Raw genomic sequence first — 19,948 nt, forward strand, 5'->3', positions numbered from 1 at the left:
CAAAATAATAAAAAAAAATCAGGGGCACTTGGGTGGTTCAGTCAGTTAAGTGGCTACCTTTATCTCAGATCATGATCTCAGAGTCCTAGGAGCAAGCCTTGCATCAGGCTCCTTGCTTAGCAAGGAGTCTGCTTCTCCTTCTCCCTCTCCTTCTGTGCTCTCTTCTTTTCCCTCAAATAAAATCTAAAAAAAAAAAAAAAATCAAATACTGAAAGGACATATATTTTGTGAGAAACATCGTCTGAAAATTCAAGGGATCATTGCAAAATGGATTAAAGCAAGTTAAAGTTTCTAAACAAATACCTTCTTGGGGGAAAATAAGGTCTGAAAATTCAAAATATCATAAAAAAATAACAAAATAAAGTAAAAATACCTGCACAAAAAGTGTTTTGCAATTATGGCTTTATTAAGCATATAGTTTTTCTGATTTCATTAAAAATAAAAAATTTCATTAAATCATTCTGATTTGTTACATGTGAATAAATAATGTGGTTAAAACATACAGAGTGATACCTCTGAAAAATTGTGCTTTTAAAGTTCACTACTACATTCACATTTTTAAAAAAGATTTTATTTATTTATTAATTAGAGACAGAGGCAGAGACACAGGCAGAGGGAGAAGCAGGCTCCATGCAGGGAGCCTGACATGGGACTCGATCCTGGGTCTCCAGGACCAGGCCCTGGGCTGAAGGTGGCACTAAACTGCTGAGCCACCAGGGTTGCCCTACATTCACATTTCTAAAGGAACACAGATATTTCTGCTACTGGAAGACTTGCTATTAGTAAACACTAGTGATTACTGATATTATCATACCATTTTCATCAACTGTCAAATATGGAGGTTGGTACTAAATGACCCATAAAGTTCTTCCGAAATTCTATCAAGTATGCTATACAGAACAGAACCAAGTTCAAAAGGATTTCAATATATAGGAAACAAATGAGCAAACACTGAGAACCTATATTACCAAAGGGATTGTAGTCTTAACTATGTGGAAGTGAAAATGAAAGAGTGAGAAGATTTTGTATGTTCTGTACTGAGCACGTTTAATGTGGTCTAATTGCCTTTCCTCTACTGGAGATATTGAAGATTTTTATCAGGGTCTTGATAAACATAGGAATGTGATGCTTTAGAACAGAATACACTTACTTCCGTGGAGTTAGGATGCAAACTGAATGCCTACTCTAGGAAGGCAAGACCCGTCACAGCCCAAAGTGATCTCGGAAAACATAACTGGACAGAGACTACAGGACAAAATTCACACACACGAGAGAACACAGATAATAAAAGCAGGTGACAACTCGTAGAAGTTGGCACTTTCCGGCAGAAAGAGACCACCGCGGGAGCAAGAGGAAATGGAATCATAGAGCTTTGGAACCCAGACGCTCCTGGAACCCAGGTCTTCCAGGGACCAAAATCTCACAGCCCTAACCACGAGGTCGCTTCTTTACTTCTTTTCTGATCTATAAAATAAGTGGCTTCTCTTAGATTTTTCAGATCCAGGTAATGACATGGTAATAGTTCCCATGCCTCTAGACTGCCCTTTCTACCTAACTGGTAAGGTACCTAACTTTTCGGTTCAAGTAAAAAAAAAATTTTATCTATTATTTATTTATTTATTTATTATTTATTTATTTATTTAATTATTTATTTATTTATTTATTTATGATAGCCATCACAGAGAGAGAGAGAGAGGCAGAGACACAGGAGGAGGGAGAAGCAGGCTCCATGTAGGGAGCCCGATGTGGGACTCGATCCCGAGACTCCAGGATCGCGCCCTGGCTGAAGGCAGGTGCTAAACCGCTGAGCCACCCAGGGATCCCTCGGTTCAAGTAAAAATAAAAAAAAAAAGAAAAATGCAAACCCAAATGGACCCTGTTTGACTAGGTTTGGGAATCATTACTGCGAGGCCCCAAGAAGAGGTCAAAGGCAGGCCTGGGCTTGCTTGGCTCTGTCCGCGGGACCCAGGAACGGTGGCAGAGGCGGAGGCGGTGTTTCATTGGATGGCCCCGCCCCCTCCGCGCGGTGGCTGTGGCGGCGGCGGCGCGGAAGGGGAGGTCCCTCAGCCGGAAGTGACGCCACGCCGGCTTCTTGGCCCTGAGGGGAGGTGGGGCTGGTCGGTGGAGGGAGGTTGTGGTGGCGGAAGAGGTTCAGCGGCTGATGGCGGCACGGGCTCGGAAGCTTCTGTAACGCTCCCTCCGTCCCGGAGCCCCTCGCAAGGTAAGCGGCTTCTCCGGCCGGCTCCAGCGCCTTTAGCGGGGCGGCCCCCAGCTGGAGCTCTTTGGGGGGGCTCGTGATACGCTCCTCAGCCCTTAGAGTCTAGGGGCCTGGCCAGTCTCGGGAGTGCTCTCCTGGTGACGATGCAGCCAGATGACGATGCTTTCCTTTCCGAGGACAAACTTTTGCTCCTGGACTACGATTGTGACGGTGGGGTGTGTGTGTGTGGCAACTTCTGTTAACAGCGGGTCTGGGAAAAACGACGGGTGGCCGCCCCACACGGCCGGGAGGCCCCGGGATAGGCCTTCGCCGTTTGGGGGGAGCCGTGGGGGACGTGGGGGCGCTAGGGCAGGGGGCGAGTGACGCGGGGGACCCCCTGAGGAGGAACGTGTGTTGCCCGAGGCCCCGTTCTAGGGTGCGTTTTGAGGGCAGTTTGTGTGTGGGCTGCCGGGGTGGGCTAGCGTGGGAAAGCAGGTCAAGTCCGAGTTGGCCCGGGTGGGGTGAAACCCCGGTGTTTTGGTTTGTGTCGCTGGCGGAGCGAGGGGCGGAGACTCGGCTGGGCCGGCGGCGTTTGATGGGCCGCGGGGGTGGGGGGGGCGGGGTTAGCTGTGGTGGCCCGACCGCGAACTTTACCTGGGCGGCGGGTCTGGTAAACGTTTCTCTCGGTCTGTTTATGGACGGCTCCTGTGCTCAGTGTTCCGAGGAATCTTAAAGTCCTCTGAGGAGAGTCACGTCTTCCTTTGCTTAAGCAACTTTTCTTGATTTCACAACAACTCTCCCTCCCCCCCCCCCCCCCGCCCGCCCGGCGCCCTGCGAGTCCGCGGGCTGTGGGCTAGTCCGAACCTACGCTCTTGGCCTGGGGCGGTCTTTGAGGTGGGTGGGGGTGGGGTCGTGTGTGACTGTCGGTACGCGTGTTATTAACCCTTTCTGTGATAGTTCTGTTTGAAAAACACGACGGCATTCGGCTTTCTACGTGTGTTGGGTCTTAGGCTCCACCGTTTAGTCACGCATTGCTGTTACGCTGTAATATAAGGATTTAGATGGGAAGGTTTGCTTATTTGTTTATTTAATTAATTTATTTTCATTTATCTATTTGAGAGAGCGAGCGAGCGAGCGCAGGAGCCAAGGGAGAGGGAGAAGCGGACTCCTCGCTGAGCAGGGAGCCCGACCTAAGGCTGGATTCCAGGACTCTGGGATCATGACCCCGAGCTGAGGCAGACGCTTAACGGACTGAGCCATTTAGGCACCCCCGAAAAGTTTACTTTTTTTTTTTTTTCAACTCTGCTTTATCCTCAGCGTAAGATTTCTACAGCCTGAGCACGGATGGAGCACTAACTATAGTTTTGGTGCTCAGTTCCAAAGCATTTGAAAAGATTATTTGAGTAACCTGTTAATAGGAAAGTGGGCTGACTGCCCCTCAAAGTGCAGTTCAGGTATAGATAAGGGTCTGAGGCTAGGCCTTTTGTTTCGTTCTCGACTTAGAATAGGCTTGATTTCTGGAAGAATTACTTGATTACGTTTGAAATGGCTTATTACATCTTTAATTTTAATTTTTTTTTTTTTTGCTGCTGCTTCAAAGGACATCCTATCATAGTTTTTCTCATCATCACATTTTTTAAAAAAGTGTTTTTTATTTTTATTTTTTAAGATTTTATTTATTTATTCATGAGAGACACAGAGAGAGGCAGAGACACAGGCAGAGGGAGAAGCAGACTCCGTGCAGGGAGCCCGATGTGGGACTCAATTCTAGGACTCCAGGATCACCCCATGGCCAAAGGCAGACGCTCAGTTGCTGAGCCACCCAGGCGTCCCTCATCATCACATTAAGTTGCATACCATTTATGGCTTAAGCCTTTTTTTTTTTTTTTATGACAGTCACAGAGAGAGAGAGAGAGAGAGAGAGAGAGAGAGAGAGGCAGAGACACAGGCAGAGGGAGAAGCAGGCTCCATGCACCGGGAGCCTGATGTGGGATTCGATCCCGGGTCTACAGGATCGCGCCCCGGGCCAAAGACAGGCACCAAACCACTGCGCCACCCAGGGATCCCTGCGCCACCCAGGGATCCCAGGCTTCAGCCTTTTGATGTTAACTATGAAACATCCTAATGATACTCGTGTACTTCTTTGGGAGAGTATTTTGGGGGATACCATGTGTGAAATTGATTGGATTTTATTCCTTTGGAATTTGGATATTACCGTAAGTAAAATTTTGGCTGTTTGCTCTGCTGGCTTTTTAAAGTTTATTATGGCCCAAATAAACCCTTACAAAAAGATAAAAACTCCCTCTTTATATGGGCCAGTATTGGGATGCCTGGGTGACTCAGCGGTTGAGTGTCTGCCTTTGGCTCAGGGCATGATCCCGGAGTCCCAGGATCGAGTCCCACGTCAAGCTTTCAGCATGGAGCCTGCTTCTCTCTCTGCCTATGTCTCTGCCTCTCTCTGTCTCTCATGAATAAATAAATAAAATCTTTAGAAAAAATATGGGCCGTTATTATACCTTTTAGAAACTACTTTTTTAAAACATTCTATTGAGGAAATAAGAGTAGTATGAATAAAACCTGGGCAGAATGAAGTGGCACTCCATTGTGAAGAATTCTGGAGATTGGGAACACCTGGGTGGCTCAGCGGTTCAGCGTCTAAATCTTAAAAAAAAAAAAAAAAAAGAAAAAGAGTTCTAGAGATACAGATGTTGGTAAGAGTGCAAATTAACAGTGTTGGGTTTGTTTCTGCCTCCCAGAAAGATTGCAGATAACATTTTTCTGCTCTAGAATGTCAAACAGTTTTTTCTTAAGATATTTGTGTGTTTGATGGGACTGAAGTTTAAACATAATTTTAAAAGTTCATGTATTTTTAACTGAAGATTTTAAAAACTTTTTGCTGTTTGCCATCCACTACATATAATGTGTTCCTATTGCAGTAGGTCTTACATGGAGTTTTTATTACTAATTTTTACTCATATACACAAAGGGAGAAAAACAGTAAAAGGAACTACCATTTTACTAATCTTGTTTTATTACCTTTCCCAGTATATTTTTTCCCTTAGAGGTTTTTTTTTTTTTTTTTTTTTAAGATTTTATTTATTCATAAGAGACACACAGAGAGAGGCAGGGACATAGGTAGAGGGAGAAGCAGGCTCCATGCAGGGAGCCATGTGCGACCTGATCCCGGAACTCTGGGATCATGCCCTGAGCCAAAGGCAGATACTCAACTGCTGAGCCACCCAGGCGTCCCCACCCCCCCCTTTTTTTTAAGATTTTATTTATTTATTCATAAAAGACACGGAGAGAGAAAGAGAGGCAGAGACACAGGCAGAGGGAGAAGCAGGCTCCACGCAGGCAGCCCGGTGTGGGACCAGATCCCGGGTCTCCAGGATCATGCCCTTTACTGAAGGCAGTGCTAAACCGCTGAGCCACCCGGGCTGCCCTCTCCTTGGAATTTTTAAAGCAAATCCTGGACATCAGGATATTTAATTTACCTTTAGTGTATTTAACTTGATAAGTACTTTGAAAAAAAAATACAATCACCAGTCCTATCACACAGAACAATTAGTATGTGTATTTTCTAGTTTAGTTGACTAAGGGCTAGTCCAGTAAATGACTATCAGAAGCCACTGGAAAAATACTACCACAAAAGCTAGATTTGTTTTGGGCTTGAAAAAGTTCCAGGAGGAAGAATTAAACATAACATTAAAGTGCTTCGACCCCTCTTTCTTTTAGCTACTTAATTAAGTGCCCGCTGGCTGCATAGTATTTATCTTTTCCTTAGATATTGATGAATCCCCCCAAATATCAAAATTGGAATTTAGATCAAAGACTTTATAAGTTTACAGTATAGCACATACTAAGGAACTCTAGACATTTTGGACCTTTGGGGAATATGGTAGAAAACATGGAAGAGGGCACTTGCAGGCATTATATATATATATGTGCATTTCAGACTTTGTTTCTCAGTTAATGTATTTGGTTCTTTAATTCTTGAGTGGATTTTTTTAAAAAAAGATTTTATTTATTTATTCATAAGAGACAGAGAGAGAGAGAGAGAGAGAGGCAGAGACACAGGCAGAGGGAGAAGCAGGCTCCATGCAGGGAGCCTGACGTGGGACTCGATCCGGGGTCTCCAGGATCATGCCCTTTACTGAAGGCAGTGCTAAACTGCTGAGCCACCCGGACTGCCCTTGAGTGGAAAATTTTTGTTTAGCCTTTGGCTTGCATATTAATATACCTGTGTTTCTGGAGATGTATGTTAAGAGAATGGGAAACAAAATTTGGTATAGTACAGCAGCTTCTACTTCCCTTTGTGTGTAAAGGGGCTATGTTTCCTCTTCAGCTAAGGTGCAGTGTCTTTTCTCAGGATGTTAGTGAAGCTACACTTCCCAAGCATTACCACAAGGTGATGCAGTGACTGCACATTACTTCCCCACTGGGCTGTGTGTGTGTGTGTGTGTGTGTGTGCACAGGAGCATGGATATTGTATAAATCTGTCTGAATCATCTTGATAAATTGACATTCTCAATAAATTTTAGCATTTTTATAAGCTTGCCCATCTTTATCTGCATAAGTATAAAACAGGAATTATATGGGAAATTTTATTTTACTATTTAAAATGGGTTGATTCATGTGGTAATTGCATTCAGATTACATTATCCCTTGTTACTTTTTATGACTAGAAGATAATATTGGAATTTAATTTTTAAAAAAGTTTTTAAAACGTGAGAATGGAATGACTTGTGAAACAATTCTATAGTTGCACTGAAATTTTTAGATTGGAGTGTTGGGGAGAGATAATAAGGTTAATAGAATGGTCACAAATTATTTTACTCTTAAGATTTATAATCATGAATATATTTAAAGTCTGATGTTAGAGTCTTCTATTAAAAACTTGAATGGGGAAGGTTTAAAATGAAATTTCATGTCAGTATGTTGATTTAAAATGAAGATGAAAAAAAAAAAAAAAGAAAAAAAAAATGAAGATGAGTTTATACATACTGATAAAAAATCAATTAAAAGTCTTCATACATAGTCCCTCATGAGTAAAGAGTATTAACTTGTATTTTAAGTCCTTTTTGATGCATTTGTTATTAACTGTTGTATTTTTTAGTCCTTTTTGATGCATTTGTAAGTGTATATACACACATACACATAAATACATAGTAGGAAGTATACCTTCCTACTTTCTACCTTTTCAGTGAAGCAAAAGTGTAAGATTGGATTATAGATTTTTAAAACAGTGTAGTTGAGGTTAAACAAAAGTTTAAACTTCACTGACTTGTTTTATAACAATTACAGCTTTGTTGATTTAGTTTACTTTAGGAAATATGTTAAGTCTTAAGGGCAGCCCCGGTGGCGTGGCGCAGCGGTTTAGCACCGCCTGCAGCCCAGGGTGTGATCCTGGAGACCTGCATGGAGCCTGCTTCTCCCTCTGCCTGTCTCTGCCTCTCTCTCTCTGTGTCTCTCATGAATAAATAAATAAAATCTTAAAAAAAAAAAAAAGGGAAATATGTTAAGTCTTAAGAAAAAGTTTCATTCTTAAATTACTTTTAACGAAAAACATTGGCAACTCAGTCTAAGCTAACCTTATTTTTTCCTTACTAAATGTTTTCCTCAGAGAATCCTAAATAATTTTCTTCCTAGAAATATATTACTGATTCATTCATTTGTCTCAGTTTTGGTAGTTGTATCTGCTAGAAGTTGGTTTCATTGATTTTTAGCTATTGTTTATCTTAACTAGTATAACCATTAGTAAACAATTTTTCAAAACTGAAAACAGTGGGTTTTTTCCTTCTTTATGAAGCCATTGACTTGAAAAGCGATTATCATTAGTGATTTTATTAGCATCATGACATCCCCCTGAGCCCAAATTAGCTCAGACAATTCAAAGAAAGTAATAAAACTCTTCATTTATTTTAGACAGTGTTCCCAGTGTTTGTATGTAAGTGCTATCTTTTTGTTTTATTGATGGCTTTGGCATAATAGTGATAGTCAAATCCATCTGTAAAATAGGGCTGCTGGTAATAAGCCAATGACAGGAGGATTGCTACTGGATGCACTCTCCTTGCGTTGGAATCCTGGCAAAGCTCAGGTTGTCGAGAGGCTGACAACTAGACTGGTACTCTACCACGGTGGCTCCCAGGCTCACCATTGATAGTCTCTTTATGAGATGTCCAATATACTGTTCCAGTAAAGCAGTACTTTAACAGAAGCAGAGAAGATACAAGAAGAAAAGTGGATATTTTCTGAAGTATTTATTTAGAAATTTTGAAAATTTGCCTTAGTATTTCAAACAAGTCAAAAGAAACGTATAAGCATGTTGTCTTCGATCTTAGCAATAAAGACTTTAATAGTTAAAATATGAATAGGAGACTAACTGCTGTGCTTGCCCTATAGAGACTTTATTGATTTATAAAGTAGATTAGATTAATTTGGTTAGCAAAAAGCTTGCCCTGGTTTTCCTGTCACATTATGGGGATTTTTATGATGATTCAGGAGCAAGTACTATAGGGACATTGTCATAGTTTCTTATATGTAGTATACAATCAATAATTGTACTGAGTCTGTGATACTGTATAGATTTTTTTTTTTACTGTATAGATTTTTTGAGTAAATAAATCCTCAGTTGTATCCTTTTTCTCAAAAGTAGAGCACAGCATATGGGAAACATTTATGTCTTGCAGATGTAGTTTTATTTCTTAAAAAGATTTTGTTTATTCATGAGGGACACAGAGAGGCAGGGACATAGGCAGAGGGAGAAGCAGGCTCCATGCAGGGAGCCTGATGTGGGACTTGACTCAGGTACTCTGGGATTACACCCTGAGCCAAAGGCAGATGCATCCAACCACTTAGCCACCCAGGCATTCCATCAGTTTGTATTTTTATATATTCAATCATGGTTTTTTATTATTATTTATTTATTAGAGACAGAGAGAGAGAGAGAGAGAGAGAGAGAGAGAGAGACACACACACAAACAGGCAGAGGGAGAAGCAGGCTCCATGCAGGGAGCCTGGCGTTGGTCTTGATCCCAGATCTCCAGGATTGCGCCCTGGGCAGAAGGCGGCGCAAAACCGCTAAGCCACCGGGTCTGCCCTCAATCATGTTTATAAGGAGGAATTCCAAGTGTGTGTCTTCTCAGTAATTATGGCATGCAGATGCTCTTGTGATTTGCATTTAGTTTTGTGTATTTTCTGAAGGTATAAACTTTGTGTTAGTTGGTATCATTCAACTTGTATGATTTGCTTGTTTCAGATTCACAATGACATCCTTTCAAGAAGTCCCCTTGCAGACTTCCAACTTTGCCCATGTCATCTTTCAAAATGTGGCCAAGAGTTATCTTCCTAATGCACACCTGGAATGTCATTACACCTTAACTCCATATATCCATCCACATCCAAAAGATTGGGTTGGTATATTCAAGGTAAGAACAGTTTGTTGCATATTTCTTCCATGTAGGTATAGGTACTCTATTTTCTTTTTAAGTAGGTTGATAAGTAGCTTGTATTAGCCTTGTCTTCACTCTGCAATAAGGGTCTTTTTACATCTGTAAACTTAAATGCTTTATAAACATGAAATACCTAACAGTGCAGGGTAGTATATGATACTGGGAACTAAAGTTCACCAGTTTTGCCCGTCTGATCAAAAGGTCTGTGAAACATTTTTGGAACCTTTCTTTCCCTTCCATTTTTTCCATTCCTTATTTGAAAAGTCTTTTCCTTTGGGTTGCTTTATCACTTTATGACTTTATGATAGTCACTTTATGACTATCTCTTCAGTCATTTATAATTATTATTTTTTTTAAATGTTATTTATTCATGAGGCAGAAACACAGGCAGAGGGAGAAGCAGGCTCCATGCAGGGAACCTGACATGGGACTTGATCCTGGGTCTCCAGGATCAGGCCCAGGGCTGACGACAGTGCTAAACTGCTGAGCCACCCGGGCTGCCCCATTTTATTAGGAGTATTCTGTTTTTACATGACTAAATAGTAAACTCTCTGATGACAGGAATCCCAGTTCTTACCTTTTGCTAGTCATTTTGTATAGTAGTTGCTTGAGAATTACATTGAGGTGATCTTTATGGTGGTGCTTCTCTGTGCTAGAAATTTACTGGCAATTTCAACTCTTAAGAATGTAGTGGATAACTAAAACGTGAGTCCTTGGGGTGCCTGGCTGGCTCAGTTGGAAGAACATGTGACTCTCGATCTTGGGTTTGTGAGTTTGAGCCCCACGTTGGGTGTAGAGATTAGTTAAATAAAATTAAAAAGTGTCCTTTGAACAATCAAAATGTCATAAATGTCCAAATAATAAAACTTTTCTCCTCAGTTCCTCTAGATTCTCCCTCAGAATGAGTTTTAGATATGATTTTAAGGGTCTTGAAATTTTGATTGCATGGTGTGTATAAGTTCCAGCAAAGTAGAAAGAACAGCTGCCAGAATGAAACACAGGTATCTAGAAGTGAAAGTCAGCCTTTTAGAGTGAGGCGGGCCGAAAAACTATTGGACAAAGAAAGTTTTGGCATCTAATGACGTTTCATTTCTTTTTTGAATCCCTTCCTTGATTTTGATGATAGAGGAATCATTTACTATTTTTTTAATCTATTTATTGTTTGAGTCAAATTCCAAAATGGGGATACATTCATTGTAAGCATTTTTATGAAGTTAGTACTGGTTTGATTTTATGTGAAGTATGGGTTATCAAGTTAAAGAAGCTGAGTGAAAATTGGTGTTTTGTATAGGAATTGGTCAGACAAAAGTAGAGCAGGGAAATAAGATTGAGGGAAAGGAGGGGCATTTCTGGCAGGAAAATGGTATAAGCAGAGCCACAAAGTTGAGAATGTTATTGAGACAAGTTAGTTTGACTAGAAAATGACCTTCATTTAGGAAAGTGGAGGGAGGTAATGTTGGAATTAAGCTTCAGACTATCTGTGGAGACCTTTAGTTATAGGCTAAAATTAAAATGTAGGTTTCTATTTTGGGCAATGGATGTCTTTGCATATGTAGGTATGTAGGCTGATGTATGATGAATTGTATTTCAAGATGAATCTTTACCTTTTTCCTTTGAAGTTTTTTTTTTACCCTCAATTTTTAGTTAATGGCCTATTGCCTAAGCCAAAAGCTAATTACTTTCCTTTCAAATCTATTCAAACACCATTTCTTTACATTTTATTGCATATGTATTTTTGTATCTGTGATATCAGTGCTCTAGTTTTATGCCCTTTCCAAAATTATTGCACTTGTTTTCCCTGTTTTCAATCTTGCCCCCCTACCTTATCTGTTCTTCAAACTACTGTATATAAACTATATTCTAAAATGAAAATCTGAACATATCTTCTTTTTGTTTCAAACTCTTAGTTTTTCATTATCTGTAGAGTAACACCAAGACCAAATAACTTTACCAGTGTGCCATATAAGGCTTCCTTTTTTTTTTTTTTAAGATTTTATTTATTTGGGAGCTTGTGAGCATGAGCTGGGGGAGAGGCAGAGGGAGAAACAGAAACGGACTCCCCATGCTGAGTAGGGAGCCTAAAGTGGGGCTTGATCACAGGACCCTGGGATTATTATCTGAGCTGCAGACAGACGCTTAACTGAGCGTCTTCATTTTTTTGGTCATAGCCTGCTTATTATTATTTTTTCAAAGATTTTATTTATTCATGAGAGACCGAGAGAAAGAGAGAGACAGAGACAGAGACACAGGAAGAGGGAGAAGCAGGTTCCATGCAGGGAGCCCGACATGGGACTTGATCCCGGAAATTGCCTGCTTATTTTTTACTTTGGTAATGCCAAACTCTTAATCTCACGTGCACTTCAAGTGCTGTAACTTTTCTCTAAGAAATAATACTTACATAAATGAATACAGTGGTATGGAATGCGCTTGGATTATAGAATTGCCTGGATAATACTTTAAAACTTGATAGGAATTTCAGGTATGTGGTAAAAATTTCAGAATACATGGGGGAAGTCTCAAGAAAATAAATCATGTTTAATAGAGTGGAATTGCCATGCTTATTGCATTGCATGTTTTAAAACATTTAGGTGTACTGCAAATTGCCCTCTAGGATGATTTTGATGGATACAATATTTTAGGGAAGCAAGAGAAAGTGCAAGATGGTAGCTATAAGGGGGAAGGAATGAAGGGAAAGTGTGTGTGGTATGTTTGTGAAAATGTTAAAGGAATTTGACTTGTTTGGGACAGATCATCAGTTTTAGAAGATGAATGGAAAAGCTTGGTTTGGATCATATTATGGATTGTTTTAATATTTGGCTGAGGAATGAAGTACAGCAGAGAGTAATTTTAGAAGTGAGTCTTTATCTTGGAGGGTTGAGTAAGATAAATTGAAATTAGAAGAGAATGGAGACAGAAAATGTTTTAGACTATCCTAATTTTCTAGGTGAGATAACGCCTAAAGTAGAAAAGGGAGTCAGTTGTGGATTATAATCCATAAGTAGAATCATTGTGAATTTGTCACAGTTAGTTGAATGAATTTGGACTGGAACTCACTCATGGCTTTATTATATTCAGTAAGGAGAAATAAGATCATGTGTTAAGAGTTGAGGAGGGCTTGAGTATGCCGATTTGGTTTTGCTACTTTGGAAGAATGTCATAGGGAATTAAGAGATTTCTGAGAATTGGTTTTATTTTTTTATTTTTTTTTTATATATAAATTAATTTTTATTGGTGTTCAATTTACCAACATACAGAATAACACCCAGTGCTCATCCCGTCAAGTGTCCCCCTCAGTGCCCGTCACCCATTCACCCCCACCCCCCGCCCTCCTCCCCCTCCACCACCCCTAGTTCATTTCCCAGAGTTAGACGTCTTTATGTTTTGTCTCCCTTTCTGATATTTCTCACACATTTCTTCTCCCTTCCCTTATATTCCCTTTCACTATTATTCATATTCCCCAAATGAATGAGAACATACACTGTTTGTCCTTCTCCGGTTACTGTGGCCAAGTTCAAAAAGGGTGTTGCCTGAGTTCTCCTCTGGGATTTTGATGGAATCTTGTCTCACATTTAGATCTTTCATCTATTTTGAGTTTATCTTTGTGTATGGTGCAAGAGAGTGGTCCAGTTTCATTCTTCTGCATGTGGATGTCCAATTTTCCCAGCACCATTTATTGAAGAGACTGTCTTTCTTCCAGTGGATCGTCTTTCCTCCTTTATCGTATATTAGTTGACCATAAAGTTCAGGGTCCACTTCTGGGTTCTCTATTCTGTTCCATTGATCTATATGTCTGTTTTTGTGCCAGTACCACACTGTCTTGATGACCACAGCTTTGTAGTACAACCTGAAATCTGGCATTGTGATGCCCCCAGATATGGTTTTCTTTTTTAAAATTCCCCTGGCTGTTCGGGGTCTTTTCTGATTCCACACAAATCTTAAAATAACTTGTTCTAAGTCTCTGAAGAAAGTCCATGGTATTTTGATAGGGATTGCATTATACGTGTAAATTGCCCTGGGTAAAATTGACATTTTCACAATATTAATTCTGCCAATCCATGAGCGTGGAATATTTTTCCATCTCTTTGTGTCTTCCTCAATTTCTTTCAGAAGTGTTCTATAGTTTTTAGGATATATTTTGAGAACCATTTGAATGGTAAATGGTTCTCCAACCTTTTATTTTCAGGTTGTAGGTGTCTTTCTGTCTAAAATGAGTCTCTTGTAGACAGCAAATAGATGGGTCCTGTTTTTTTATCCAGTCTGAAACCCTGCGCCTTTTGATGGGGTCATTAAGGCCATTCACGTTCAGAGTTACTATTGACAGATATGAGTTTAGTGTCATCATGATATCTATTTAGTCCTTGTTTTTGTGGATTGTTCCACTGAACTTCTTAAAGGGGAGTTTTAAGAGTCCCCCTTAAAATTTCTTGCAGAGCTGGTTTGGAGGTCACATATTCTTTCAGTTCCTGCCTGTCTTGGAAGCTCTTTATCTCTCCTTCCATTTTGAATGAGAGCCTTGCTGGATAAAGTATTCTTGGTTGCATGTTCTTCTCATTTAGGACCCTGAATATATCCTGCCAGCCCTTTCTGGCCTGCCAGGTCTCTGTGGAGAGGTCTGCTGTTACCCTAATATTCCTCCCCATGAAAGTCAGGGACTTCTTGTCTCTTGCTGCTTTAAGGATCTTCTCTTTATCTTTGGAATTTGCAAGCTTCACTATTAGATGTCGAGGTGTTGAACGGTTTTTATTGATTTTAGGGGGGGATCTCTCTATTTCCTGGATCTGAATGCCTGTTTCCCTTCCCAGATTGGGAAAGTTTTCAGCTAGGATTTGTTCAAATACATATTCTGGCCCTCTGTCCCTTTCGGCGCCCTCGGGAACCCCAATTAAACGTAGGTTTTTCTTCCTTAGAGTGTCATTTATTTCCCTTAATCTGTCTTCATGGTTCTTTAATTGTTTATCTCTTTTTTCCTCAGTTTCCCTCTTTGTCATTAACTTGTCTTCTATGTCACTCACTCGTTCTTCCACCTCGTTAACCCTCGTCGTTAGGACTTCTAGTTTGGATTGCATCTCATTCAATTGATTTTTAATTTCTGCCTGATTGGATCTAAATTCTGCAGTCATGAAGTCTCGTGAGGCCTTAATGCTTTTTTCTAGAGCCACCAGTAGCTGTATAATGGTGCTTCTGAATTGGCTTTCTGACATTGAAGTGTAATCCAGATTTTGTAACTCTGTGGGAAAGAGGGCTGTTTCTGATTCTTTCTTTTGAAGTGAGGTTTTCCTTCTAGTCATTTTGCTCAGTGCAGAGTGGCCAAAAACAAGTTGTATTGGAACACGGGGGAGTATCACTGGTCCGTCTAGCTGGTCTTCTGGGGGAGGGGCCTGTTGCGCTGATTTTCAGGTGTTAGCACTTGGGGGAGCTGCTCTGCCCCTGCCTGCTGCAGGGCTCAGCGGGGGTTGTTTACCCCGTCGGGCCCCAGGAGGAACAGCCCCAGTGGCTATGGCAGCTCTGGAAGCCTGGATTCAGCCTCCGCAGGAACTACGGGGCTCGGGGCTCTCGGCTCTCCGTCCGCAGGGCCTGGAGGCTCCGGGGCGGGGCCGCTGATCTGCTCAGCTCGGGGCAGGAGCGTCCTCGCTGTCCTGGGCCCTCCTGGCCTCTGCCTGTCCCGGGGGGAGGCCGGATCCTGGGCTGTGTCCCGGCGCCCTGTGCTCCGGGGCCTGCGCTGTTGGATTCGCGCTCCCGCCCTGCAGCTCCCTTCCTGGAGCCGCTCCCGAGCCCCTCCGAGCTGCTCCGGTCCCGCCGTGCGCGCTGCAGCCCTTAGGGAGCTCGGAGCACTCCCCTGCGCTCGCAGGTGTCTGTTAGTGTCCCCGGGAGCCCGAGGGCATCCCCGCCCTCCTGGGTCCTGCTCCAACTCCCTGCGGGCCCCTTTCCGCCCGGGAAGGTTGGTGCAGCTCCTGCTCCTCCGGGACGGGGCTCTCCTGTCCTGGGGACACTCGCCCTGGCCTCAGCCCGGCTCCTCGCGGGGCCCCTCCCCCTCGGAGGCCTTTTGTTCCTTTATTTCTTTTTCCCCGTCTTCCTACCTTGATAGAAGCGCGAACTCTCCTCACTGTAGCATTCCAGCTGGTCTCTCTTTACATCTCAGGCCGAATTTGTAGATTTTCAGGATGGTTTGAAGGTTATCTAGGTAATTTGGTGGGGACAGGTGACTCGGGGACCCTGCTCTTCCGCCATCTTGCCCCTCCCCATCGAGAATTGGTTTTAGATTGAGCAGAAAGGTTGAGCACCCAGAATTGTGAGTGAAGAAGTGTGGTATATATTTTTCTAGATTTAAAAATCCATAGGCTAATTTTATAGTATTTTATAGGTTTTGTGTTTATCCATATATAACCAGCAAATCTCTTCTCTTCTCTCCTCTCTTCTCCTCTTCTCCTCTTCTTCTCTTCTCTTCTCTTCTCTTCTCTTCTCTTCTCTTCTCTTCTCTTCTCTTCTCTTCTCTTCTCTTCGAGAAGGAGAGATCACAAGCACAGGAGAGAAGGAGAAACAGATTCCTTGCTAAGCAGGGAGCCCAATGCCGGACTTGATCCCAGGATCCTGGAATCATGAACTGAGCTGCAGGCAAACACTTAACTGAATGAGCCACCCAGGCACCCCTAGAACCAGCAAATTTATTTTCAGTGCCTTTCCTACTTCCAGGTCTTAGGTCTCTCTCCTTTTGCCCCTCCCCCCAAATCAGCCCCCTCTGGAACTCTGGTTTTCTTTTTACAAGTGTTCTTTGTGTGCTCATCCTAATGTTTCTTTCTGTCAAGGTGTCTGCAGAATTTATTAATATCTTAGTTTTATGAGGTAATCTTGATGTCCTTCTTTTCTTTTATTCCTTCTCAGAATTTCCTGTATGATCAGTGTTTCTCATCCAACATGTTTTTCTAAAATGTTAATCCTATTTAAAGGGAACATTGGGGCATTTGGGTGGTTCAGTCTGTTAAGAGTTCAACTCTTGATTTTGACTCAGGTTGTAATCTCAGGTTTGTGAGATGGGAGCCCCATGTGGGTCTCTGCACTGGGTGTAGAGTCTGCTTGAGATTCTCCCTCTCCCACTCCCCCTCCTCCCTCTAAAAAAAGGGGGGGGTGGAACACATTGGTGGTTTTTTCTTTATTTCAGTCATTTCCTTTTTTGCTCGTTTTGCTATTGCATTAGTAACAGAAGAATGATCCCCAGTACTATTGTGATTTCCCAAATTAAACTGTTTAATAATGGTTGACTTTGGTTTCTTCTTTAATATACGTATACTCTTTTTTTTTCTTTTTTTTCAAGATTTTATTTATTCATGAGAAACACACAGATAGGCAGAGGGAGAAGCAGGCTCCATGCAGGGAGCCCGATGCGGGACTCGATCTGGGGTCTCCAGGATCATGCCCTGGCCTGAAGGCAGGCGCTCAACCGCTGAGCCACCCAGGCATCCCAGATATACTCTCTTAATTGTGTTCAAATATAACAGTCATAGGTAATTTTGACTGTTCCATTGTTCTAAGTGTTGTCATTTCTCCCTGCCATTTTTCATTGTTTTAAAATTGTTATTCCAAATTTAATAATTTTCTTTAAATTTGCTGCTAGTACCCTAAAAGGCAGATTCCCTTGTATATTAAGGGATGGATATCTGTTTGAATTCTGAAATCTGAATTCCAGTCAAGTTCTAACCAGGTGATTGGGAAAATAGAGAAATAGCTGTGACTTGGATACTGTGTTGTTTGTTGACTTTTTAAATTGTTTATTATTCTTACCAAATCTTCCTGTGTAATTTCCAGATATCTACTCTTTCTTCCATTATGACTTGCTCCACTGTGTGTGTGTGTATATATATATATATATTTTTTTTTTTTTTTTAAAGATTTTATTTATTTATTCATGAGAGAGAGGCAGAGTCACAGGCAGAGGGAGAAGCAGGCTCCTCACAGGGAGCCCGACGTGGGACTTGATCCCTGAACTGGGATCAATATATATATATTTTTATGTGATAGTTTAGCCATACTTTTCTTAAAGGATCAAGTACTTTGTATCTTCCCAAATTGAGAGGCTTTTACATCTATTTTAAAGATTTATTTGAGGGGGAGGTTTGGAGGGGCAGAGGGAGAGAATCTGAAGCAGATTCCCAGTTAAGTGCAGAGTCCATATAGGGCTTTATCCCACGACCCATGAGATCATGACCTGAGCTGAAACCAAGAGTTGGGATACCCAGGTTTCCAACTGGTGACTGAGCCACCCATGTACCCCTACATTTATTTTTTTTTATGTATGTCTGACATGTCCCTTCCGTAGTGACTTAGATCCATTGTTCAAGATCCATTGTTCAGTGTTTCTTAAGGAATTTAAAGCATAGTTTTATTTATTTTTTTAAAGATTTTACTTATGTCATGAGAGACACAGAGGCAGAGACATAGGCAGAGGGAGAAGCACGCTCCCTGCGAGGAGCCCTGTGGGACTCAATTTCAGGACTCCAGAATCACGACCTGAGCCAAAGGCAAGATGTTCAACCACTGAGCCACCCAGGTGCCCCTTAAAGCATAATTTTATATTTTACACTTAGATTGGGCTTCATCTTGCCCCTCAGTGTGCTCAGCGTGAGATACCTGTGACATCTCATAGCACTGTCAACCACTTTGAGAAGATTGCTCAGACTTGGCAATGAAGGAAAGGCATACTTTGTAGTTTGCCATTGTAGGCAACTGATAAGCTCTGAGCTGTTGTGATTCACTTAGAGAAAACACAGCAAGGACCAAATCATTTAACATCTCTTTCTTTCTCACTTTTTTAAAAGATTTTATTTGAGAAAGAGTGAGAGCAAGCAGGGGAGCAGCAGGGAGCCTAAGGCAAGGTTGTATCCCACAACCCTGGAATGATGACCTGAGCCACCCGGGCACCCCTCAACATCTCTCTTTTCTTAGACGTATTTTTCTTGTATTTTTCCATTTTGTTTGAGTATGATAGATAAATATAGAGCTTCCCCTATTTACTGTTTCTGTCTTTTGTCAACTGCAATTCTTTTAAGAATTATGTAGTCTGACGCAGTGTTGGAAGGAAAGTGGTAGAATTTCGGAAGGTAGGAAAGTATATATCTTGCCAAGAGAGGAGTAAGTAGTGTCCTGGTGGTGAAGAGCTTAAACTTTAGGTTCAGATCTTGACTCTCTCATTTCCTAGCCTTTTACTAATTTCTTAATTTGTAAGATGATAATATTTATACAAAACAAACATTCAGTAAATCTATGTTAACTGCTATTCCCAGTACCACTTGAGTCAGATATCTGTAATTGTGATGTTTACAGTTTTATGTGTCAGCCATCAAAAATAAATGGCACACTTAGCCCTTCTCTTGACTGTTTAGTCCAGAGAGAGCCTATTCACTTAGGGAGATTTTTTTTTAAAGTGATGTAGAAAAAAAAAAAAGATGTAGCTCTAGATAGTACATTTTTCAATGTATGTTTTTTAAAATTTTTAATTTTTAAAAGAAATGAGAGAGCGAGTGCTCGAGTGGTGGGAAGGGGCAGAGGGAGGAGGAAGGGGAGAAGCAGACTCCTGGCTGAGCAGGGAGGTCAATGCTGGGCTTGATCCCAGGACCCTGGGATCATGACCTGAGCCAAAGGCAGATGCTTAATTGACTCAGCCTCCCTGGTACCTCTAGATAGTTACCTCTTTCAATATCAGTATATATTCAGGCACAAAGAATACAAGCTATGATTTGTACCAGGTGCATATGTTGGGGGAAAGACTTCAGATGGACTTTTTTTCAGGAGATGGTGAAGCATTGGTGGGATCTGAAATGAGGGAGAGAACATCATAGAATCAAGATCACTATTCCTGATAGGCTGCATGTCCTTGGGTGTTAATGGTAACATTTAATGAAAACTAATGTGCTTCAGCACTGCTGATTTCTTTATAGCGATTATCATATTTATTACACAACCCTTTGAGATTGTTATCTCCATTTTAAGGAGGAAGGAACAGAAATAACTTCTGAAGTCATATAGCTAGTAAGTGATCTTTTCTGGCGGTCTGACCTTACTTCCTATGCTCTTAATCACTATAATATACTGTGCTTGCAAAAACTGTTTATGGAGTGCTTACTGTGGGTCAGGCACTCTGCTGGGTATTGCTTTTATGTTCATCATCTAATTTAATCCTTTTAATAATTCTGAGAGAAAAAAATAACAGCCTTAAGTGAGGTAGATTGCATCATGGGTTCCTCAAGCTTCTCATCTATAAAGAGATGAATAGTGTCTTTCATATGTTTTCAAATGGTTTTAGCTGACC

The 19,948-nt window shown here is 41.4% G+C and overlaps 1 protein-coding gene across 3 annotated transcripts in view; it reads left to right on the forward strand.

Moving 5' to 3' along the window:
- The first annotated feature begins 2,084 nt into the window (after positions 1 to 2,084).
- The window catches only part of TAX1BP1 (Tax1 binding protein 1), a 94,560-nt gene continuing 76,696 nt past the window's right edge, over positions 2,085 to 19,948 (forward strand). For all 3 annotated transcript variants that reach the window (XM_055314520.1, XM_055314521.1, XM_055314522.1), the window contains exons 1-2: positions 2,085 to 2,221; positions 9,456 to 9,624. In XM_055314520.1, the coding sequence (XP_055170495.1) occupies positions 9,463 to 9,624 (162 nt within the window). In that variant the 5' untranslated portion in view covers positions 2,085 to 2,221; positions 9,456 to 9,462. The remainder of the gene's footprint in view (positions 2,222 to 9,455; positions 9,625 to 19,948) is intronic.

Source organism: Nyctereutes procyonoides, unplaced genomic scaffold, assembly GCF_905146905.1.
Source record: "Nyctereutes procyonoides isolate TBG_1078 unplaced genomic scaffold, NYPRO_anot_genome, whole genome shotgun sequence".
NCBI classification, from domain to species: Eukaryota; Metazoa; Chordata; class Mammalia; order Carnivora; family Canidae; genus Nyctereutes; species Nyctereutes procyonoides.